Genomic DNA, 17604 nt, shown 5'->3' with positions numbered 1-17604 from the left:
GACTCAAGAAAGGGCACGAAGCCGCCACGCGTAGCCCCTACCATACAGAATTTTAGAAAGAACGCAAAAAGCTTAATGTGCGAACTTACCACAGTGTGGATTTTAGAAAGTGCACAGGGACTTCGCGTGCGCACTTACCATATCATGGATTTTAAAGATATCGTTCTAAGGGGCCCTCGTGGCACTCTGAAGGAGCCGACCATAGATGGAAATGGCGCATTCCAAGAACAATACGTCTGAGAAGCACCAACTCATCCTCATGGTATAATGCTGGAATGGCTAGCAATAAGTTACCTAGCTGAGGGAGAATAACACCCAGCTCTCAGCCGAGAGGGGGTTCAACCTATAGCATGTTCATTAGAAATCCTGAAGGGTAAGCATACTGCAAGCTTAGCCAAAAACTCAGCGCATCAGGGAGGCAGAGGAAGGGCCTAGTTCGCCTGATGTTCCCAGTTCCAGGTGCTCTAGGAAAACAGAGAACGCAACTCTCCACATGAGAGGAGAACTCAAAATTCAGAAAAGGAGTAGCGTGCTCATAGGCAACCCTCTGATAGAGGGGAGCACTGCTAAACACCACCACGAGAACAACTCACGGAGCGGGGAATTCAACTCCTCAGAAGGGGAGAAAACTCGAACGCTCGTAAGAAAGCACCATGCTCATAAATAACCCTCTACAGTGAGGGGAGCGATGCTTTAAAAGTGTATCAACAGAGACACATTAGTTGAGTGGAGCCCAAGGCGAGTACCGGGGCCTAAGCCAACTCGGAGAAAGGGAACGAGGCTAACAACGCGTAACCCTTACCATACAGGATTTTAGAACGTGCGCAGAGTGCTCAGCGTGCACACTTACCACTATGTGGATTTTAGAAAGTGCACAGAGCTTAGCGTGTGCACTTACCATATCATGGATTTTATAGAGATTCCTAAGCATCTGCTCACAGATGTCCAAAAGTAATGAGCCAAACGGGAATGGCAAGCTCAAAGACAACCCTCTGAGGCGAGGGGAGCACTGCCTGGCGATAGCACTTCACAAGAAGGGTTTCTCGCAAAAATGCCACTCATACCTCCCGCTCAACGTCTCAGCGAGAGGGGATATCCTGATTCATAGGAAGCCCCTTGGGGCGAACCTGGATATGGCGTCCCAGTCAGGGGAGCCTGAAAGCATAAGCCCAGCCCGGACGTCCAGGAGAATTGCGGTGCTGTGCCGGGGACCTGATGACCAAGAAGACTACCGCAGAAGCCTGTGATCTGGCCACATGATCCAGGAAGCATGAAGCCGAAAAAAGGGCTATCATACAGTCTGGATCCAGCATCGACGAGTGAGGTCATCACAGCAAAAGTCGAGAACCCGGTTCTGAGTCCAGCAGAGGGGTTGCTCACCAAGGACCAACCCTAGAAAAGGACAGAAACACTGCAAAGGCTAGCAGACGGATTCACACAACCACCAGCGCATTTTATATATTCAAAATGGATCGTACTCACCCACCATGGTTCCTGCACAGGAGCCCCGTTCAAGAAGCGAAGCCAGAAGCAGCATCTAGTCCGGACCATCAGTAAGGTGGTTACTATGTAAGACACAGAACCAACCGAAAACATCATAGGTCCAGCATAGGAGACTGCAATGCAGGCGCAGGAGGTTCCTATCTAACCATGGTCAGGTGGAGAAGATGGTGGTTACAGGGGAATTAGTAAGGGGAAGATGAGGGCAGATGTTAAACCCCCCCAGGGAGATGAGTAGATGTTCAGGTATCACTCTGGTCCGGACGAGAGCGTTGGGAATGCCTCGTCTGGATCACCTCCCTCAGGTCTTGCCTACCTCCCTTTGACCCGGGATTCCTCCTAGCCCTACCCGCAGGTGGGGGAGGAGCGCGAGCCACGACACTAGCCTTCTGTGCCCGTCTCTGATCCTCAGACCGAGACGGGCCAGGATCCCTGGGTTGTTCGGGCTCAGACCTGGACCTTCGTGGAATGAAGGTTTTGAAGGCCACTGAGCGCTCCTTCGCCTCCCTGAACTTCTCAACCACCGTCTCGATGGAGGTATCAAAAATTTCGGAAGGCGAAACTGGAGCATCGAGGAGAAAGCCCCTCTCTTACTTCCCGATATCTGCCAGGTTCACCCACAGATGTCTCTCCATTACCACCATGGCTGCCATAGATCTGCCCATAGCAGAGGTGGCCTGCTTAGTAGCATGGAGAGCAAGATCCGTGGTGCGGTGCAACTCAGCTACTTCATCAGGAGAAAGGCCTTCCCCTTTATCCAGGTTTTTCAGTAGATCAGCCCGATACTCCTGAAGCACCTCTATCATGTGCAACGAAGCGACAGCCTGACCTGCTGCTGCGCATGCCCTGCCATTTAAGCGAGATGTATCCTGAAGGGGCTTAGATGGCAAGGAGGGAGTCTTGAGAGAGGATGTCTCACCCATAGAGAGATAGCTAGCCAGTGTCTCTTCTACAGGGGGCATCTTCTCATAGCCGCTTTTGCGCATCCCCTCGATGTTGGCATAACTCGTATACTGGAAACGATGGATGCGTGAAGAAAACGGCCTCTTCCATTCCTTCTCGACCTCCATATGGAGATCAGGAAGAAAAGGAAGGCTCACCTGAGCTGGGGGGCTATGGTCAGACAGATAACGCTCGTCGAGACAACCACGCGGCACCACCTTCCTGGCCCGCTTCCACGGCAAGTCAAGCCTCGCTGTGGCGCGATCCCTAACCTCCTGTAGCTCATCATACACAGGGCAAGAAGATTGGGAGGGCTCAGCCTCAACTTCTTCGCCCTACTCAGACATCTCCTGCTCTTCCTGGGCCAAACCCAGCAGAACACTGGCCGCTGGATCAGACGATGTTAGGGAAATCACATCATCATCCTCCAGCGGCTCACCCTCTTCCACGGCCGACAAGTGTGAGAGGGAAAGCCCCTCCTTAAACTCATCGGCCAGATCCGCCTGCGATCCCCACGACCTCATTCTCCTCCGTGCCTCAGCAGCGGCGGGTCCTGAACCGCGGGGAGCAGACGGCTGCCCCTCCTTCCTCGAAAAGAGAGACAGACGAGAGCATTTCATTGAAAAACTCTTGCAGTGAACACAGATTGCCCCCTCGAGGACATCGCGTGCGTGCTCTTCGCCCAAACAAAAGACGCAAAGATCATGTGTGTCATCAGGTGTCAAATAACGAAGACACGGATCCACACATCTCCTAAACGTCTTGCCATAATAAGGGAAGAAAGATCGCTCTTACCAAAGAAATGCACGCTTAAAACAAAACAGTCACTGAAGACGAAGAAGAGGATGACGTGTTCTCCCGGCGCCTATTTATACTATAGTCGCACCGGTAGTGATGTCATAGGCTATCGCCGGCCAACATGTTGTTGGTGTTTTTTGAATTAATGCTTCAGACACGAGTCACGTCGAGGCATCCCCCATAGCGACCCCTAGAGGACGCAGTTCGAAGATCCCTTGAAAAGGAAAGGGACATGCGAGGCGTGATTGTAGGGGACTAAAAGTTCAGATACAGAGAAAACTATGTGTGCAGCCACAGCGGCAAGAAAACAGGAAGCTGCAATCAGGCCCCACATATCCTACTACAGGGGTAGGCAATGTCAGTCTGGAGTGCCGATGTCCTGCAGAGTTTAGCTCCAACCCTGAAAAAAGCCTCACCTGCATGTAGCCTTAGTAATCCTGAAGATCTTAATTAGCTTGTTCAGGTGTGTTTGATTAGGGTTAGAGCTAAACTCTGTAGGACATCGGCACTCCAGGACCGACGTTGCTTACCCCTGTCCTACTACATGGCACACTAAGCAAGAATAGGGATGCCTACAGAGTGATGTCAGTTCCAATTTATGTATGATGACCCTCAATTTCTCAAATCACGGTGAAGATTTACCTTATTTCACATTGAATGTACATGGTCAACCACAAACGTTTTTCCTTGATACAGGAGCAGACAGGTCTTCAATGACCTCTAATCATTATGAGGGTCCTCTTTCTAATCAGGTAATTAACTCTGGGAATTTCAGAACTGACATTGAGTGCCCTGTGACGCCCCCTTTGGAAGTAAGAGCTCCTGGATTCAAACATTTTTTCATAAATTTACAATCATACCAGGGGCTACACAATTTATTGGGGCGAGGTATGATGCATAAATTGAATATGGACATCAAAGTTACTGATTGACAGGTAGTGCTTTTCTTCCTATCCAGCCTGCAAGCTTCAGTAAATCATTTTCCTACATGTGAAGAACCCAGTGAACCACAGCCGATCACACACAAGCCTGACCCACCATGAATGGTGGAAACCATGGTTAACCCATTATTGTGGTCACAATACAAGGATGGCACAGGTTTCATAGATATGGAACTTTATAAAGCAAAGCTTAAGACTGATAAACCAGTCTACATCAAACAATATCTATTATCTAAGGCTAAGGAAGATGGTATTAAACCTTTGACTGACAATTTTGTCCGGCAGGGTGTTCTTGTACCAACACATTCGCCATACAACACGCCCATAAATCCTGTGGCCAAGGCAGAAGAGAAAACATGCCATTTTTAAGGGCCATAAATCAATTAATAACACCATTAGCAACCATTGTGCCAGATGTCAATTCTATACAATGTACGCATAAGTACTTCTCTGTCATTGATCTTTGTGCAGCCTTTTTCTCCATACCTGTACATCCAGACACTCAGCCACTCTTAGCTTTTACTTTCAAAGGACAACAATATCAGTGGACGCGTCTTGCACAGGGCTACGTGGACTCCCCCGCAGTTTTCTCGGCAGCAGTCCAGAGTACACTAACCAAAATGACGGACTTGCCCTCCACTGTCTGTGTACCTCCAGTACGCAGATGACATCATGGTCTCAGCAGAGAAAAAAAAAAGACTGTGAAAAAGCCTCTGTCATCGTCTGCAACGTGCTCACGCAGGCCAGATTCAAAGCCACTAAAGAGAAGCTCCAGTGGGTCCAAGCCTAAAGTGACGTACCTGGGACACATAATAATGCCAGGTCTGAGGGCGATTTCAACAGACAGGGTCCAGATGATTAGGAAAATCAAGTCCCCACGAACTGTGCAGCAGCTCCAAAGCTTTCTGGGACTAGTGAATTACTGCAGATCCTGGGTACCTGACTGTGCTATTCATGACAGGCACCTGAGAAACTTGATTGATCACAAAGCTTTGCCTAATACACCATTACACTGGACTGATGAGGCTGAAGTACACTTCAATGCACTGAAGCAAGCCATCACTACGGCTCCAGCCCTTGGCCTGCCCGACTATAGAAAAGTGTTCCACCTGCACGCCCAGGAGACGGAGGTAGTGGCCATTGGCGTCCTGTTGCAGCAACACGGTCCAGTAGCATACCTATCTAAGAAACTAGACAATGTAACTTCAGGTATGCCAGCATGCCTTCGTGCTGTGGCTGCAGCTGCTCTGATTGTACAGATGGTGGAGAAAATAGTTCGGTCACACCCACTGACACTGTACACGTCACACCAAGTAGAAGCTATCCAACATAATATGCAGGCACAACACATGACAGCGTAATGGCGCTCGGGTTACGAGGCAATCCTGCTGGCCAACAAAAGTCTTACCATCCAACCAACAGCAACCATTAACCCTGCTCTATTAGGTGTTTTGGGCATGGCTGACATGGCAAATCACACCACAGATCATGATTTTATTATTGAACTACTACTTCTTCCAGGGCCGATCTTTTGGAATTGCCCCTGGATGGGCGGAACACATACAGTGGGTACGGAAAGTATTCAGACCCCCTTACATTTTTCACTCTTTGTTATATTGCAGCCATTTGCTAAAATTATTTAAGTTATTTTTTTTTCCTCATTAATGTACACACAGCACCCCATATTGACAGAAAAACACAGAATTGTTGACATTTTTGCAGATTTATTAAAAAAGAAAAACTGAAATATCACATGGTCCTAAGTATTCAGACCCTTTGCTCAGTATTTAGTAGAAGCACCCCTTTGATCTAATACTAAATATGAGTGTCACAGCAAAGGGTCTGAATAGACTCAAAAAGACTCATGGTCAAGTATTAGATCAAAGGGGTGCTTCTACTAAATACTGAGCAAAGGGTCTGAATACTTAGGACCATGTGATATTTCAGTTTTTCTTTTTTAATAAATCTGCAAAAATGTCAACAATTCTGTGTTTTTCTGTCAATATGGGGTGCTGTGTGTACATTAATGAGGGAAAAAATTAACTTAAATGATTTTAGCAAATGGCTGCAATATAACAAAGAGTGAAAAATTTGGAATACTTTCCGTACCCATTGTATATGTTGATGGTTCATGCTCAAAACCTTTTGATGGTGTCTACCTTTGTGGGTATGCTATAGGGGTGGGCGCTATACTGGTATGAAAGTGACTACCGGTATTATGTTGTTCAATGATATGGATTTTGCTATACCGTGGATACCGTTATATTCATGAATTCCAATTCTGCATTTATATTGTTTTGTTCAATTTGGTACGCTTTGCAAATTTGAACACAAATGACGATAAAGAGTCGAGGCTGAATGTTTTTGTCCTCTGTGTGCAACGCTGTACTACACAGGCATTAGTAATCAAACACAGAGCATCGTAACATACCAAATTAATTGAGCACAAATCGCCTGCTCCAGTGGTTCCCAAACTGGGGGTTGCGGCAAGGCTGAGGGATAGTGTACAGTCAGCAGATTATTTTGAAAAAGAAACCTCTGCAGTGCGATAAAGACTACACTGCGTAATTTTCCCGCTTATCATGCGGCCAATAGGCATGGGCCGATTACTGGTTTCAAGGTATACCGCGATCTGTATGTTCTGGACTTGCACAAACTGCGTTGCAATGCAATCGTATTCCAAAATGTAATTTATGTGAAAATATGAAGTCTGTAAACGCCTGTTAACACAGGCCAGAGACGTTGAAGACGGACGCACAGAGAAAAATACTGCACGAACTATTGGAAGAAAATCCTCAATATTGATATGGGGGTTTATAGGCCCTTTCGCACCGCTTTATTTCCAGAACTAAACGTACGGTACTAAAGTACTGGGACGATTTTGCGTGAACTATTTTCCAGTACCATTTAAAGGGTTGCATTCGCACTGAGAGTATGTACTAAGAAGTGACGTAAGCCGGTCGACAGTGACGTCATTTGTGCATGGCGTTCAACAACAGAAACAAAGAAGAACATTAACAACAGGAGGATGGAGGACGCTGTGATCGGAGCTGTGTTTTGTTGTGTCTCGCGGGTTTCACAGTGGACATGGAAAGTCGACATATACGTAAGTAAAGTTTACGTGGTATTTTCTTTTCATCTCGTCTTTGTATAGTTCCTATTAAAGCAGCGTTTCAGTGCAGTGCTGCTTTGTTTACAGCGGTAATCAAGGAAACGCCGTCTGTGGTGTCCCAAAAGCACCTCCTGCTGTCAGAGAGTGAATCTGCGTCTCATTCAGAGCATCTACTGTTTGCTTCGTTCAGGCATGTAGTATAATTTCACAAAGCTAGTCAGAACATTCTGTTTTTGCTTCAAATTGGGTTATTATTAAATCAAATTATGTATATGAAATTATATAACTAAATGATATGAAATTATATAAATGATATGTATATGAGTTATAACTGTATTAAATAAAATTAACTGTAATTACAGATTTAGGTTAAATAAAGATGTCAGTCTTTATTTTTTTTATTTTTAGTAAAAAAAAAAAAAAAAAAAAAAAGATTAATAAACAAATTCAATTGTTCATAATATTCTGTATGTTTCTCAAAAACAAAATATATTGTGTTCTGTGGGAAAAAGTTTTAAAAATAACACATTTTAGAGCTGTAACAACAATACCGTCATATTTTTATTTATATTAATATTTTTCAAAATATTAATTTGACATTTTAATTACCTCAACTCGCAGTACCCGCTTGAGCACTCCGTTATCAGTTGTAGCATTTGTGGTTGTATCAATAACAGACCACTAGATGGCGCGATTGAAGATTCAGAGTTGTATTGCAGGCAGCCATGTAGAAATATAAATGAACGATGCATGGTTCTGCTCAAAGTATGAATGTTACAAGTCTGTGAAAGGACTTCCAGTGCCAGGTAATCGTGAAGCAGATTATGAATATACTTAAGATTAAAATACCAAAACAACGTGTCTACACCATAGACTGTATAAAAACGGTCTACACCAGACGCGAGCGGCGCGATTTAACAAAAGCAAATAGAACCCAGTGATGTTCTCTGCTGTGGATGCGACGTGACACAAATCCATGACCGTAAACAGATGTCCCTTTCTATTTCTGACGAAGTCCAGCGCTCTGACAGAAAGGATCATTTCAAATATTCATAAGAGAATCGTGAAAAAATTAATTTCCTCAAAAATATTAAGTAGCACAAATGTTTACAACATTGATAATAATCAGAAATGGTTACTGAGCAACAAATCAGCATATTAGAATGATTTCTGAAGGATCATGTGACACTGAAGACTGAAGTAAATGAATGGCTGCTGAAAATTCAGCTTTGATCACAGGAATACAGTAGCCTATATGTTAAAACATTCAAATAGATCATTTAAATTGACAATATTACAGAGTTTACTGTATTTTTTAATAAATAAATGTAGCCTTGGTGAGCATAAGAAACTTCCCAAAAAAAAAAAAAAAGGGGGGTTGGGGGGGGGGGTTTTGAAAATATTTTTCTCTACAAAAGGGGGGCCCGGCAGAAAAAGTTTGGGAACCACTGTCCTACTCAGACACACAATATTTAATTTAATTTAATTCATACAGGCCTACCTCAAGTTGCATGTTTGCATTTTTTGAGAAAAGCAATGGCACAAAAAAAAGGTCTATGTCCAATCCCTCACTTTTTCTAGTTATATAAGGTTAAAATGTTTTGCCTGTATTTTTTCCCCCTCATAACACAATGTAATATCGATATCGCGTGGACAGTGTAAAATATCGTGATATGAATTTTAGCTCATATCGCCCACCCCTAGTATGCTGTGGTGTCAGATACTGGAGAAGTAATAGAGGCCTTTGCTTTGGATTATAATTCTGCTCAAGCTGCTGAATTAGTAGCGTTAATACGAGCATGTGAGCTGATGGCCAGAAGCGTTCCAAAGTGTAAAAGAGGATGCTAAGACTTTGGTTAAGATTTTAAATAAAAAAATTATTCTTAACTTTATTCTTAAGTTAGAATATAAGAAGAAAATAGCAGCTAAGAATAATTTTACTCTTAAGAATAATTTGTGAATTTGACCCCAGAAGAGAAACTGATCATGCCTGCCTACCTGGAGGTTTCCTCCACCGACACTCTCCCATCTCAGAAACTCCCCACGCACTGAGTAAACTGCAGCTCGCAGCTCGATGTTAGTGTTCTGAAAGTGAGAGGAAGGTTTCTGAAAATGACTACATGTATGCTTCTGCTTACAATATGTTGAGATGTCCAAACTGTTTACCTTCTGTGTCCCTTTAAAGCTGAATCCAACAGGAAGTGGCTCATTCTGTAGAATCCGTGATGCCAACCCAAGTTGGTCTCCATAGTAGAGCCAAGGCAGGTTTGTTCTCCTAGAGTCACAAATGAGGCTGAGGATCTATGATGGTCACAAATACAAGTAAACTGGCGTCTTCTGGCCATTAGTTGTGAATTTAAATACTTTACAGATAGACAGAGACACTTCCTAAGAATATTATGTAATATCAGATCAAATCAGGTCTACCCACATCTCTTCTCAGTCAGGAAGCAATTTATCTTGAATGAGTCACACTGTATTTAATTATATAACAGATACAATTTATCTCCTATGGTTATTTCAAATAGCCTGGGGTTCAAATCTAGGGCCCCGCTGCCCTTCTGAAGACAGGTATAAAGCACAGTCAGCTGATCATTATGGCCAAATAGAATTTTAAGATCTGCACTGAGCTAATTAAATTATTTAAAGGGGTCCTATAGTCAACAGTGAAGTACTATATAGTATTTGTATGTGTGTTACCAGTAGGAGATGTCCTGGCTGCTGCCCTGAGCAGCTCTATAGACCGTGTTGTAGAGGCCACAGGCATCATTGTTGATGGTGCTAGAGGAGTGCATATTCATCACACACATGTTGCCCAGAGACTGACATGCTGTCCGGTTTGAGAACAACTACAGAACAAAATGAGCAAAACTTAAATATGTTTTGAAGTACAGCATGACATGTACACATTTAAAACAGACTTGTGCATTTGTGTAGAAATTTACCAAACAGGCAGCTGCTGAAGAATACATGAAGCTTGAAAACCATAACGATGTGACGGAAAGGGCCTGTGTAACACAAATACATTCCACTTTAAAACAACAAACCCCAGCATGCTAACATAAGTACACAAATACAATTCATGATGTTAACTTTGAATTCTCACCAGTTGGCCAAAGATTACATTTGAGGCAACTGACGCAGGCAGACTATTTGGAGGGAAGCACATCCCACCTGCCTGTAAACAGAGCAATGCAATCATCACTATCAATGCATCACATAAACATATACATACACTACCGGTCAAAAGTTTGGAATATACATTTGCTCGACCAATGTAAATGTAAACAAATGCACCAAATATCTGAGATTCTCACCTGTATGTTTGAAGTCCCGCAAACACAAGACTGAGATGAGTTGATGAAGGAATCCTCACATCTCACACACCTAAAAATACACATATCCAAACAAAATGATTCACAAAGATCAACATGACAAATCCAGTGGCATTGGTGGGAACGGCAGCATTACCTGTTGCCTGTCGTATCTGGGGCAGAAAAAGCAGGCTCTGTTGCAGTACACGCCTCACATTGCGCTTCATTTAAAGGATTCCCATTCCATTCTCTCTCCACTGACCAATACAGACAAACAATTCTGTTCCAATTACCCAAATGGTGCATATTTGAGTGATTATTGCAGAGAAAAAAATAGCCTACATTTGAATCATGTTTATTTATATACAACTAAAATGAAAAGCACTTACCCAGCACACTACCCTTAGGACACTGACATTTGCCGTTATCCCCTACACTTCCAGGACAACTGATACATCCATACCCATCCTGGGTGACCCCCTATGAATGAGAGTAATCACATTATTGTATAATAGTATTAGTATTCTTAATATCATTAATACAGCAACATATGAGAGCTTAAATTTATAATCCAAATTCAATACAGAACCTGATTAGCATCAGGACACTGCTGGCACATGATGGACGCCCCATTACTGACCAGCACCCTGAAACCAGTCTGACACTCACATGCCAGTCCTATATGGCAAAAATACACATAAACATACAAGCTGGTTTACAATTAAGTATATTATAAATGACATCCATTTTAAACATGTATTTGTTTAGTATGGTGTTATGTGCAGTTGCAAATGCAGTAGATTTTATTAGCCAGCGTGCAGCTGATTCTCTCGCAAGATGCATACTCTATGTTAAATTAACCAATTAACCAATATGACAATATAGTAAATGAGTATTGTTCAGTGCACAGCTTCAATCATCTTCAGGTTAGGTTGGTCAAAACAAAGCAAACTAATCCGTGCACGCGCTCGCGCGCTAGCTTACCTGATTTGCTGTTGACTTGATTCGGCCCGCATTTCACACAAGACAAGCTCGAAATATCAAAATAACTTTCCACACCACAATCCGTAGGCTGCTGAAAAGTTATAGAAAACTGCTGGCAGGAAATCCCGTTCGGTTTTAACAGGAATATGATGGAGAAACTGCACACAAATGCTCTCAGCGTCACCGTCGCCATGGTGCAGATGACGCTCGATGACGTACCTATTCCTGTTTACGCTCAGAGTGCGTGCAGCGTGCGCGCGCTCTTAAAACTCTCTGCAAGAGGAAGTTGAGTGTTTCCCGCTGGACGCCTGAGCAGTGCTGGTTGCAGGTTACCTCGTGTTTTCTCTGACAAAAAAAAAAGTCTTGTGCAGAGAAGCATTTACATTGAGACAAGTTTCAGAGAAAAACAAACGGTAAGTAAGGCTCCGAGGACGCATTCGTATTGAATGTTTAGCTAGAAGGGGATTTTCTGAGGTGATTTTTTTGCCCTCTATGAAAGTTTTGAACAAGGAGAAAACAGCAGTTTGTACAGTGGATTTTTTAAAATTGTGACACTTAAATTTCAGAAACTGATTTGAAAGTTTTCTTTTTGCCTTTTTAACAGATCCCATTGGTTTGTAAGAAGAATTTGACCATGACAATAGTGGTTCTGCGTTTGCATGGTTTAAACACAGAGGCGGGATCTGAAGACATCCGAAGATTTTTCCATGGCTTGCACATACCTGAGGGTGGTGTTCATATCACCGGTGGCGAGATGGGAGAAGCTTTCATTATTTTTAATTCAGAGAGAGAAGGCCAACTAGCCATGCGCTACTCTGGAAAACTCCTCAGAGGCTCTTCTGTTTCATTACATATTAGCAGTCTGGCTGAGCTCAAGAGAAAAATGGAGTCGAGATTAAAGAAACCAAAGTCCACAGCAGTGGAGACTAAAGTAATGCCATCATCCCCACCTGACACCAACAGAGCTCTTTTGCTTAGTCTAATGACTGCCATTCAAGGACTGCCTTCAAACGACAAAGTGGATCAATGCCAAACGCCTGAAAATGTCAACCAAAATGTTCCAGAAACGCATAAATGGTCCTCAACTGACAACCAAACAAATACAGATGCTCAGCATAATCTAACTCCTGACATGGCATCTAAGGAGCAGAAAAGCAAAGGAGAAAACCTCAATTCCTGTAAACCAGGCTACCTTCGGCTTTATGGATTTCCTGACTCTGTTGCCAAGCAAGAGATCTACCAGTTCCTACTGGGACTCTCAGTGTTGGAGGTCATCACGAAAGTTCGATTGCAACTGGGCTGGTGCTGTCTGGTGAAGTTGACCAGTTTTGCAGATGCCGAGGAGGGGCTGAAATACAGCCACAGAAAATTCAAAGAATACAATGTTGAGGTCAGACTTGCCCATGAGAAGATGTGGACAGATGCTGTCGAGCAGTCCAAAAATTGCATGCAAAACATCAAACCTCACACTTTCTCAGAGCAAAGGGAAGTTAACACAGAAAGAAATGCAATGAAAGGTTTCTCAACCAAAAGAAGTGCAGAGGAACAGCCCTCTCCTGGATCTCCAAAAAAATACTGCCGAAACTTTCCGTCCCCTCAAACGGAACGTTGTGTTATTGTCAATAATCTTTCAAAGAATATAACCAAGACGGAGATCAAGACGATTTTTGGATGTTATGCAATCCCAAACTATAGAATTAAACATTTATTAAACAAGTGGGGAGAGAGGACAAGCACTGCGTTCGTTACCTTTGAGCATGCAGAAGACTATGTCTCGGCTCTGAACATGAATGGTACAACTGTTGGCTTAACGAACATTGAAGTGTCACCCATAACGAAAGAAGAAATATTTGCTATACTCAGCAGAAACAGATGTGCTAAAGTCTGGAGGCCACCACGTTATGGAAACGCACAGTTAACCATGTCATGTGTATATGCACGCAACTTTCCTGCATATGTCAGGAAAGAAGAGGTGAGATACTTTTTCATGCGCTTTAACATCTGTGAAGATGCAATCGTATTGCTTGTGGACAGCCAGGGCAATGGTGTCGGGGAAGCCATCGTGCAGTTCGAATGTGAGGAAATCGCCAAACAGGCCCAGAGTCTCCATGGGAAGTATTTCATGGGAGCAAAAATTCTACTCGCTTGTATCACACGTCAACAGAGGGAGAAGATCCTTGGTAAATGGTGAACAGGAGATGAGATGTTCTCAGCACCTTCAGTTCAGACACCAGCAGTGGTGTAAACGAGGACAACTAATTCATTTGAAGATCCAGCAAAAGCTTTATCATAACAAATGCTCTATCATTAGCTCCGTGAGCTGTACATAAACTTTTTCAAGCAATGTGCTCAAGCGATATTATGGGTACAACAATTGAGGATGCCCAGTAAAGATTGAGTACCACTTGGAAGGAGACCTCACTGTTTTTCATACAATGGTTGCCAAACTATTAAGGACTAGTCCAAGTGAATAAATAATACCTGTCTACTTTCAACACCAGCTGAATTACATTATATTGCACTTTTTCCTTTGTTGTAGCTGCTGAACATGCAACTTATTGGCTTAAATTAAAAATAGATATATCACAGATGTCTTGCATATTAATATTTAGTTATTTGTTTTGCTGTATGTATTTCAATAGACGTAATATGTTACAAGGCATTCAAACTGGTCAAATGTTTTTGACTGTATTTGATCCAGTGTTTTGATTTGGCATTTGTATATGCATTCCTGTTTGAAAAAAAAACTAAAACCATTTTGAGTTGTTTCTGATGTCTTAGTGACTGGATAAACTTGTTTTTCATTTGACATGTAAATTGGATGTTATATTAAACTTGATAGAAATGTCACTTACAATCTCAATGCAATGTTCCAGTCTCAAATTTTTCTGTCAATATATAAAAAAGAAATTTGCATTCCAAGATGCATATCAAGTGTAGTGGATATACAGTTTAAGACCCAAGGACCAGGTAAGATGAATTAAGACCAGGAGTCATAGATGCAATCAATTGAAGAAAATAGTTTGCAGTTTCATCAGCAGAATCAACTTCAATACTTGCGAGTTCGTAGGCTGTTATACTCCAACGGAACTATGGTAAAAATTATTCTGATTGGTTAAATCATGGAAAAACATGTAGAATCTTAACAGATAGATGTACACAGGGCCTAAAACTAACTTTTTGCCACACCTGCCAATGGCCAGTGACATAATAAAATTTACCGGCCCAAAATTTTTTTTTACCGGCCATGAAACTCTTTTTGCACAAACAGGCAGTTATTTGCCTACTACTACAATGACTAAACATTGATTTACAATATTTTTTTATTTGTCCAGCTGGTGCATTTCCCCTCAATTTTCCCTATTAATTATAGCCATTCAACATTACAGTATAATTGAAAGCCATTATTTTTAACATTTAATAGGCTCTGAAATATATAACTTTTAATTTAAGTAATTTTAAAACAGTCTTCACATAAACTATATTATATATGCATAAACTATGCATATTAATCTTTATTCAAGCTATAAAAGTTAATCAGCGACTAGAACAGTCCAAGGATTTCTCTTTTTCTTTTGTTCTTTGATTTACATCAACTGACAACGGGTTTCACTTTAAAATCAGTGCTGTCTCTTTAAAACCCTGATGCATATGACGCGGATCTGACACACATCCGATTTTCTCCCAACTCTTTACTGTCATTTAAGACTTTATAACTCATTTAAGACTACGTTTACAAGGTAACTCGCCAAAACCGCGCATTTTGACATAATTGTGTGTTGTCTTGTGTTGAAGCGCTACTGGTGAGCTGTCTGAAGCGGCTCAGCGTATACGTACAGCCGAGCGCGCAGCCTTTAGGCGGCGTAACCCCAGGTATGTGTCGCACATTCTCAAGGTAGAAGAATAAAGAAGTGAAAAGTTAATCTTCCGAAATGAAGAAGTAAAATCTTCTCAGGTAAAAGTTATTAGAACCGTGTCTAGGGACAAGCTGGCCATCACACTGCTCTGACCTCATGACAGAACAGCTAATCACGATGATCTTGTTTTCGGAAAAGATTATTTTATTCGCTTATGTCAGAAACAGCGAATCTCTTCCATAAAACTGGCTGTTGTTTTTACTTCATTGCATTGGTACAATTCGTAAAAGTTGTACCCGCTAACTGGCGACTGACACTGTTACTTATACTCGCCAACGCTGATTTTTACTCGCATTTGGCGCTTGGCGAGTGTTCATTTTAGGCCCTGGATGTACATAAAGGCCAAAACATATCTCTGAAGGTTTGTTTATGTAACAGGGGTTATATTAATTTATTAATGTCACAAAAAATAATTTTCTATTTATATAATTATTTTGTATTCTGGCAATTTCTTTTAATATTGATTTCTTTTGTTTGAGATGTTATTTGAGCTGTTTCTATACTTATATGTTAATTTTTCAGTATTTGTTGTAATTGTTAAATAAAATATAGTACGTGTCCCCTTTAAGAATTAAGGTTCCGGTTGCTTTCCTTCAGTTCGCGGTAAGCGCGGCTGGGGAAAGGTGAGTTCTGCTGGAGCTAAAAAGTTTCAAATTAGTTCGTTTCTTGTGATTAATATGTATTTTTTTTTGTTAAAAATATAGTTTAATATTACTGAAACACTAATAGAGATTGTGTAACATGAAGCATGTATTTTTTTGTTTTATTAACCATGTATGTCAGTTCCGTGGCTAAAATGATCCGTTTTGACTGGCAGGTCAATGCTGAAATTGTGGAGAAAGGCCACGGATTGACAATTTTCCTTTTTATTCATTCAGGTATGTTTTCTATCCATGTTTCTGTTAATATTGTTGTTTTGAATTCATGTAAAATGTTTTATATTGAGAAAAAAATTTACATGTTGATTTAATCATAGGCAGTTCATTTAAAAAATGTAATATGAAGTCAGTTCGCGCGGCTGGGGAAAGGTCAATGCTGAAATTGTGGAGAAAGGCCACGGATTGACTTTTTTTCATTAATTTTCATTTTTATTCATTCAGAATAAAAAGTGGTCTGAGGAATCTCTGTTGTCCGGTCTCATTAAATTATCAACACAACGCAGAGTGAAGGTCCAGACCGGTCACATTTAGATGACACACGATGTCTCACTCCCAAGACGTATATCTGCCACCCAGTGCATCAGGGTGACAAGATGTCCAGATGAGCCTTCCACCCTGGTTGCCGTTATGACTGCCCCTGGAGACTGGTCCTGCACAGACAGATACCAACACACATACATTGAGAAACACTTATCTACTTCAAGGTTGAGTAGCTAGGCTCCTACTCTTATCAGGGTACTGTTCCCAAAACACAGACAATAAGTGTAGTTTCTCAGAGAGAGAAAAGGAGAGAAGCTAAGACCATATTCAGCTTTATTCTTTCATGTACAGACATAGAAAACAACTTAAATGCTTAAATGTCATATTGGTCATGTAGACGAGAGGCCCTGATGACCTACACAGACACCATGAACCTGAGAGTAAACAGAAATTTAACATATGGAGAGGCTTCTCATGAACAAGGAAAAACATTCCAATAACGATACATTTTAGTGTCTAATACTAGTATATGGAAACTCATAACTTAAACATAAGAAATTTAAATACTGATTAAAAACTTAATCACGCAAAAGGATATTATATATACACACACACACACACACAGTGGGGATATTATTATATTTATTTGATCCCCTGCTGATTTTGTAAATTTGTCCACTTACAAAGAAATGAATGTTCTGTAATTTTTACGGTAGGTTTATTTTATCTAATAGAGACAGAATACCAAAAAATCCAGAAAAACACATTATATAAAGGTTAGAAATTGATTTGCTTTTTAGTGATTGAAATAAGTATTTGCTCGCCAAGCAAAACACAACTAAGTACTTGGTGCATAAACCCTTGTTGGCAAGCACAGAGGTAAGACGTTTTTTTGTAGTTGGTCACCAGGTTTGCACACATCTCAGGAGGGATTTTGATCCACTCCTCTTTACAGAT

At 41.6% G+C, this 17604-nt stretch overlaps 2 protein-coding genes across 3 annotated transcripts in view; one reads left to right on the top strand and one right to left on the bottom strand.

Annotated features, from left to right (window-relative positions):
- LOC107593716 (meckelin-like) overlaps positions 1 to 11858 on the bottom strand; it is a 32151-nt gene extending 20293 nt beyond the window's left edge. Inside the window, exons 1-10 of the mRNA XM_016283569.1 lie at positions 11592 to 11858; positions 11197 to 11285; positions 10997 to 11087; positions 10765 to 10864; positions 10611 to 10680; positions 10400 to 10471; positions 10239 to 10301; positions 9994 to 10142; positions 9460 to 9568; positions 9292 to 9378 (exon numbers count right to left, since the gene is read on the bottom strand). Coding sequence (XP_016139055.1) covers positions 9292 to 9378; positions 9460 to 9568; positions 9994 to 10142; positions 10239 to 10301; positions 10400 to 10471; positions 10611 to 10680; positions 10765 to 10864; positions 10997 to 11087; positions 11197 to 11285; positions 11592 to 11784 — 1023 coding nt within the window. The 5' untranslated portion in view covers positions 11785 to 11858. The remainder of the gene's footprint in view (positions 1 to 9291; positions 9379 to 9459; positions 9569 to 9993; positions 10143 to 10238; positions 10302 to 10399; positions 10472 to 10610; positions 10681 to 10764; positions 10865 to 10996; positions 11088 to 11196; positions 11286 to 11591) is intronic.
- Positions 11859 to 11883: 25 nt separating this feature from the next.
- rbm12ba (RNA binding motif protein 12Ba) overlaps positions 11884 to 17604 on the top strand; it is a 12089-nt gene continuing 6368 nt past the window's right edge. Inside the window, exons 1-2 of one of the 2 annotated variants that reach the window (XM_016283553.1) lie at positions 11884 to 12004; positions 12196 to 12385. In XM_016283553.1, the coding sequence (XP_016139039.1) occupies positions 12226 to 12385 (160 nt within the window). In that variant the 5' untranslated portion in view covers positions 11884 to 12004; positions 12196 to 12225. Of the gene's footprint in view, positions 12005 to 12195; positions 14011 to 17604 lie in introns of those variants that run through there. The other variant, XM_016283552.1, reaches the window with a different exon arrangement.

Source organism: Sinocyclocheilus grahami, unplaced genomic scaffold, assembly GCF_001515645.1.
Source record: "Sinocyclocheilus grahami isolate Dianchi unplaced genomic scaffold, SAMN03320097.WGS_v1.1 scaffold175.1, whole genome shotgun sequence".
Classification (NCBI taxonomy): Eukaryota; Metazoa; Chordata; class Actinopteri; order Cypriniformes; family Cyprinidae; genus Sinocyclocheilus; species Sinocyclocheilus grahami.
The sequence above is the reverse complement of the archived record's forward strand: the minus strand, read 5'-3'. Positions and strand labels throughout refer to the sequence as shown.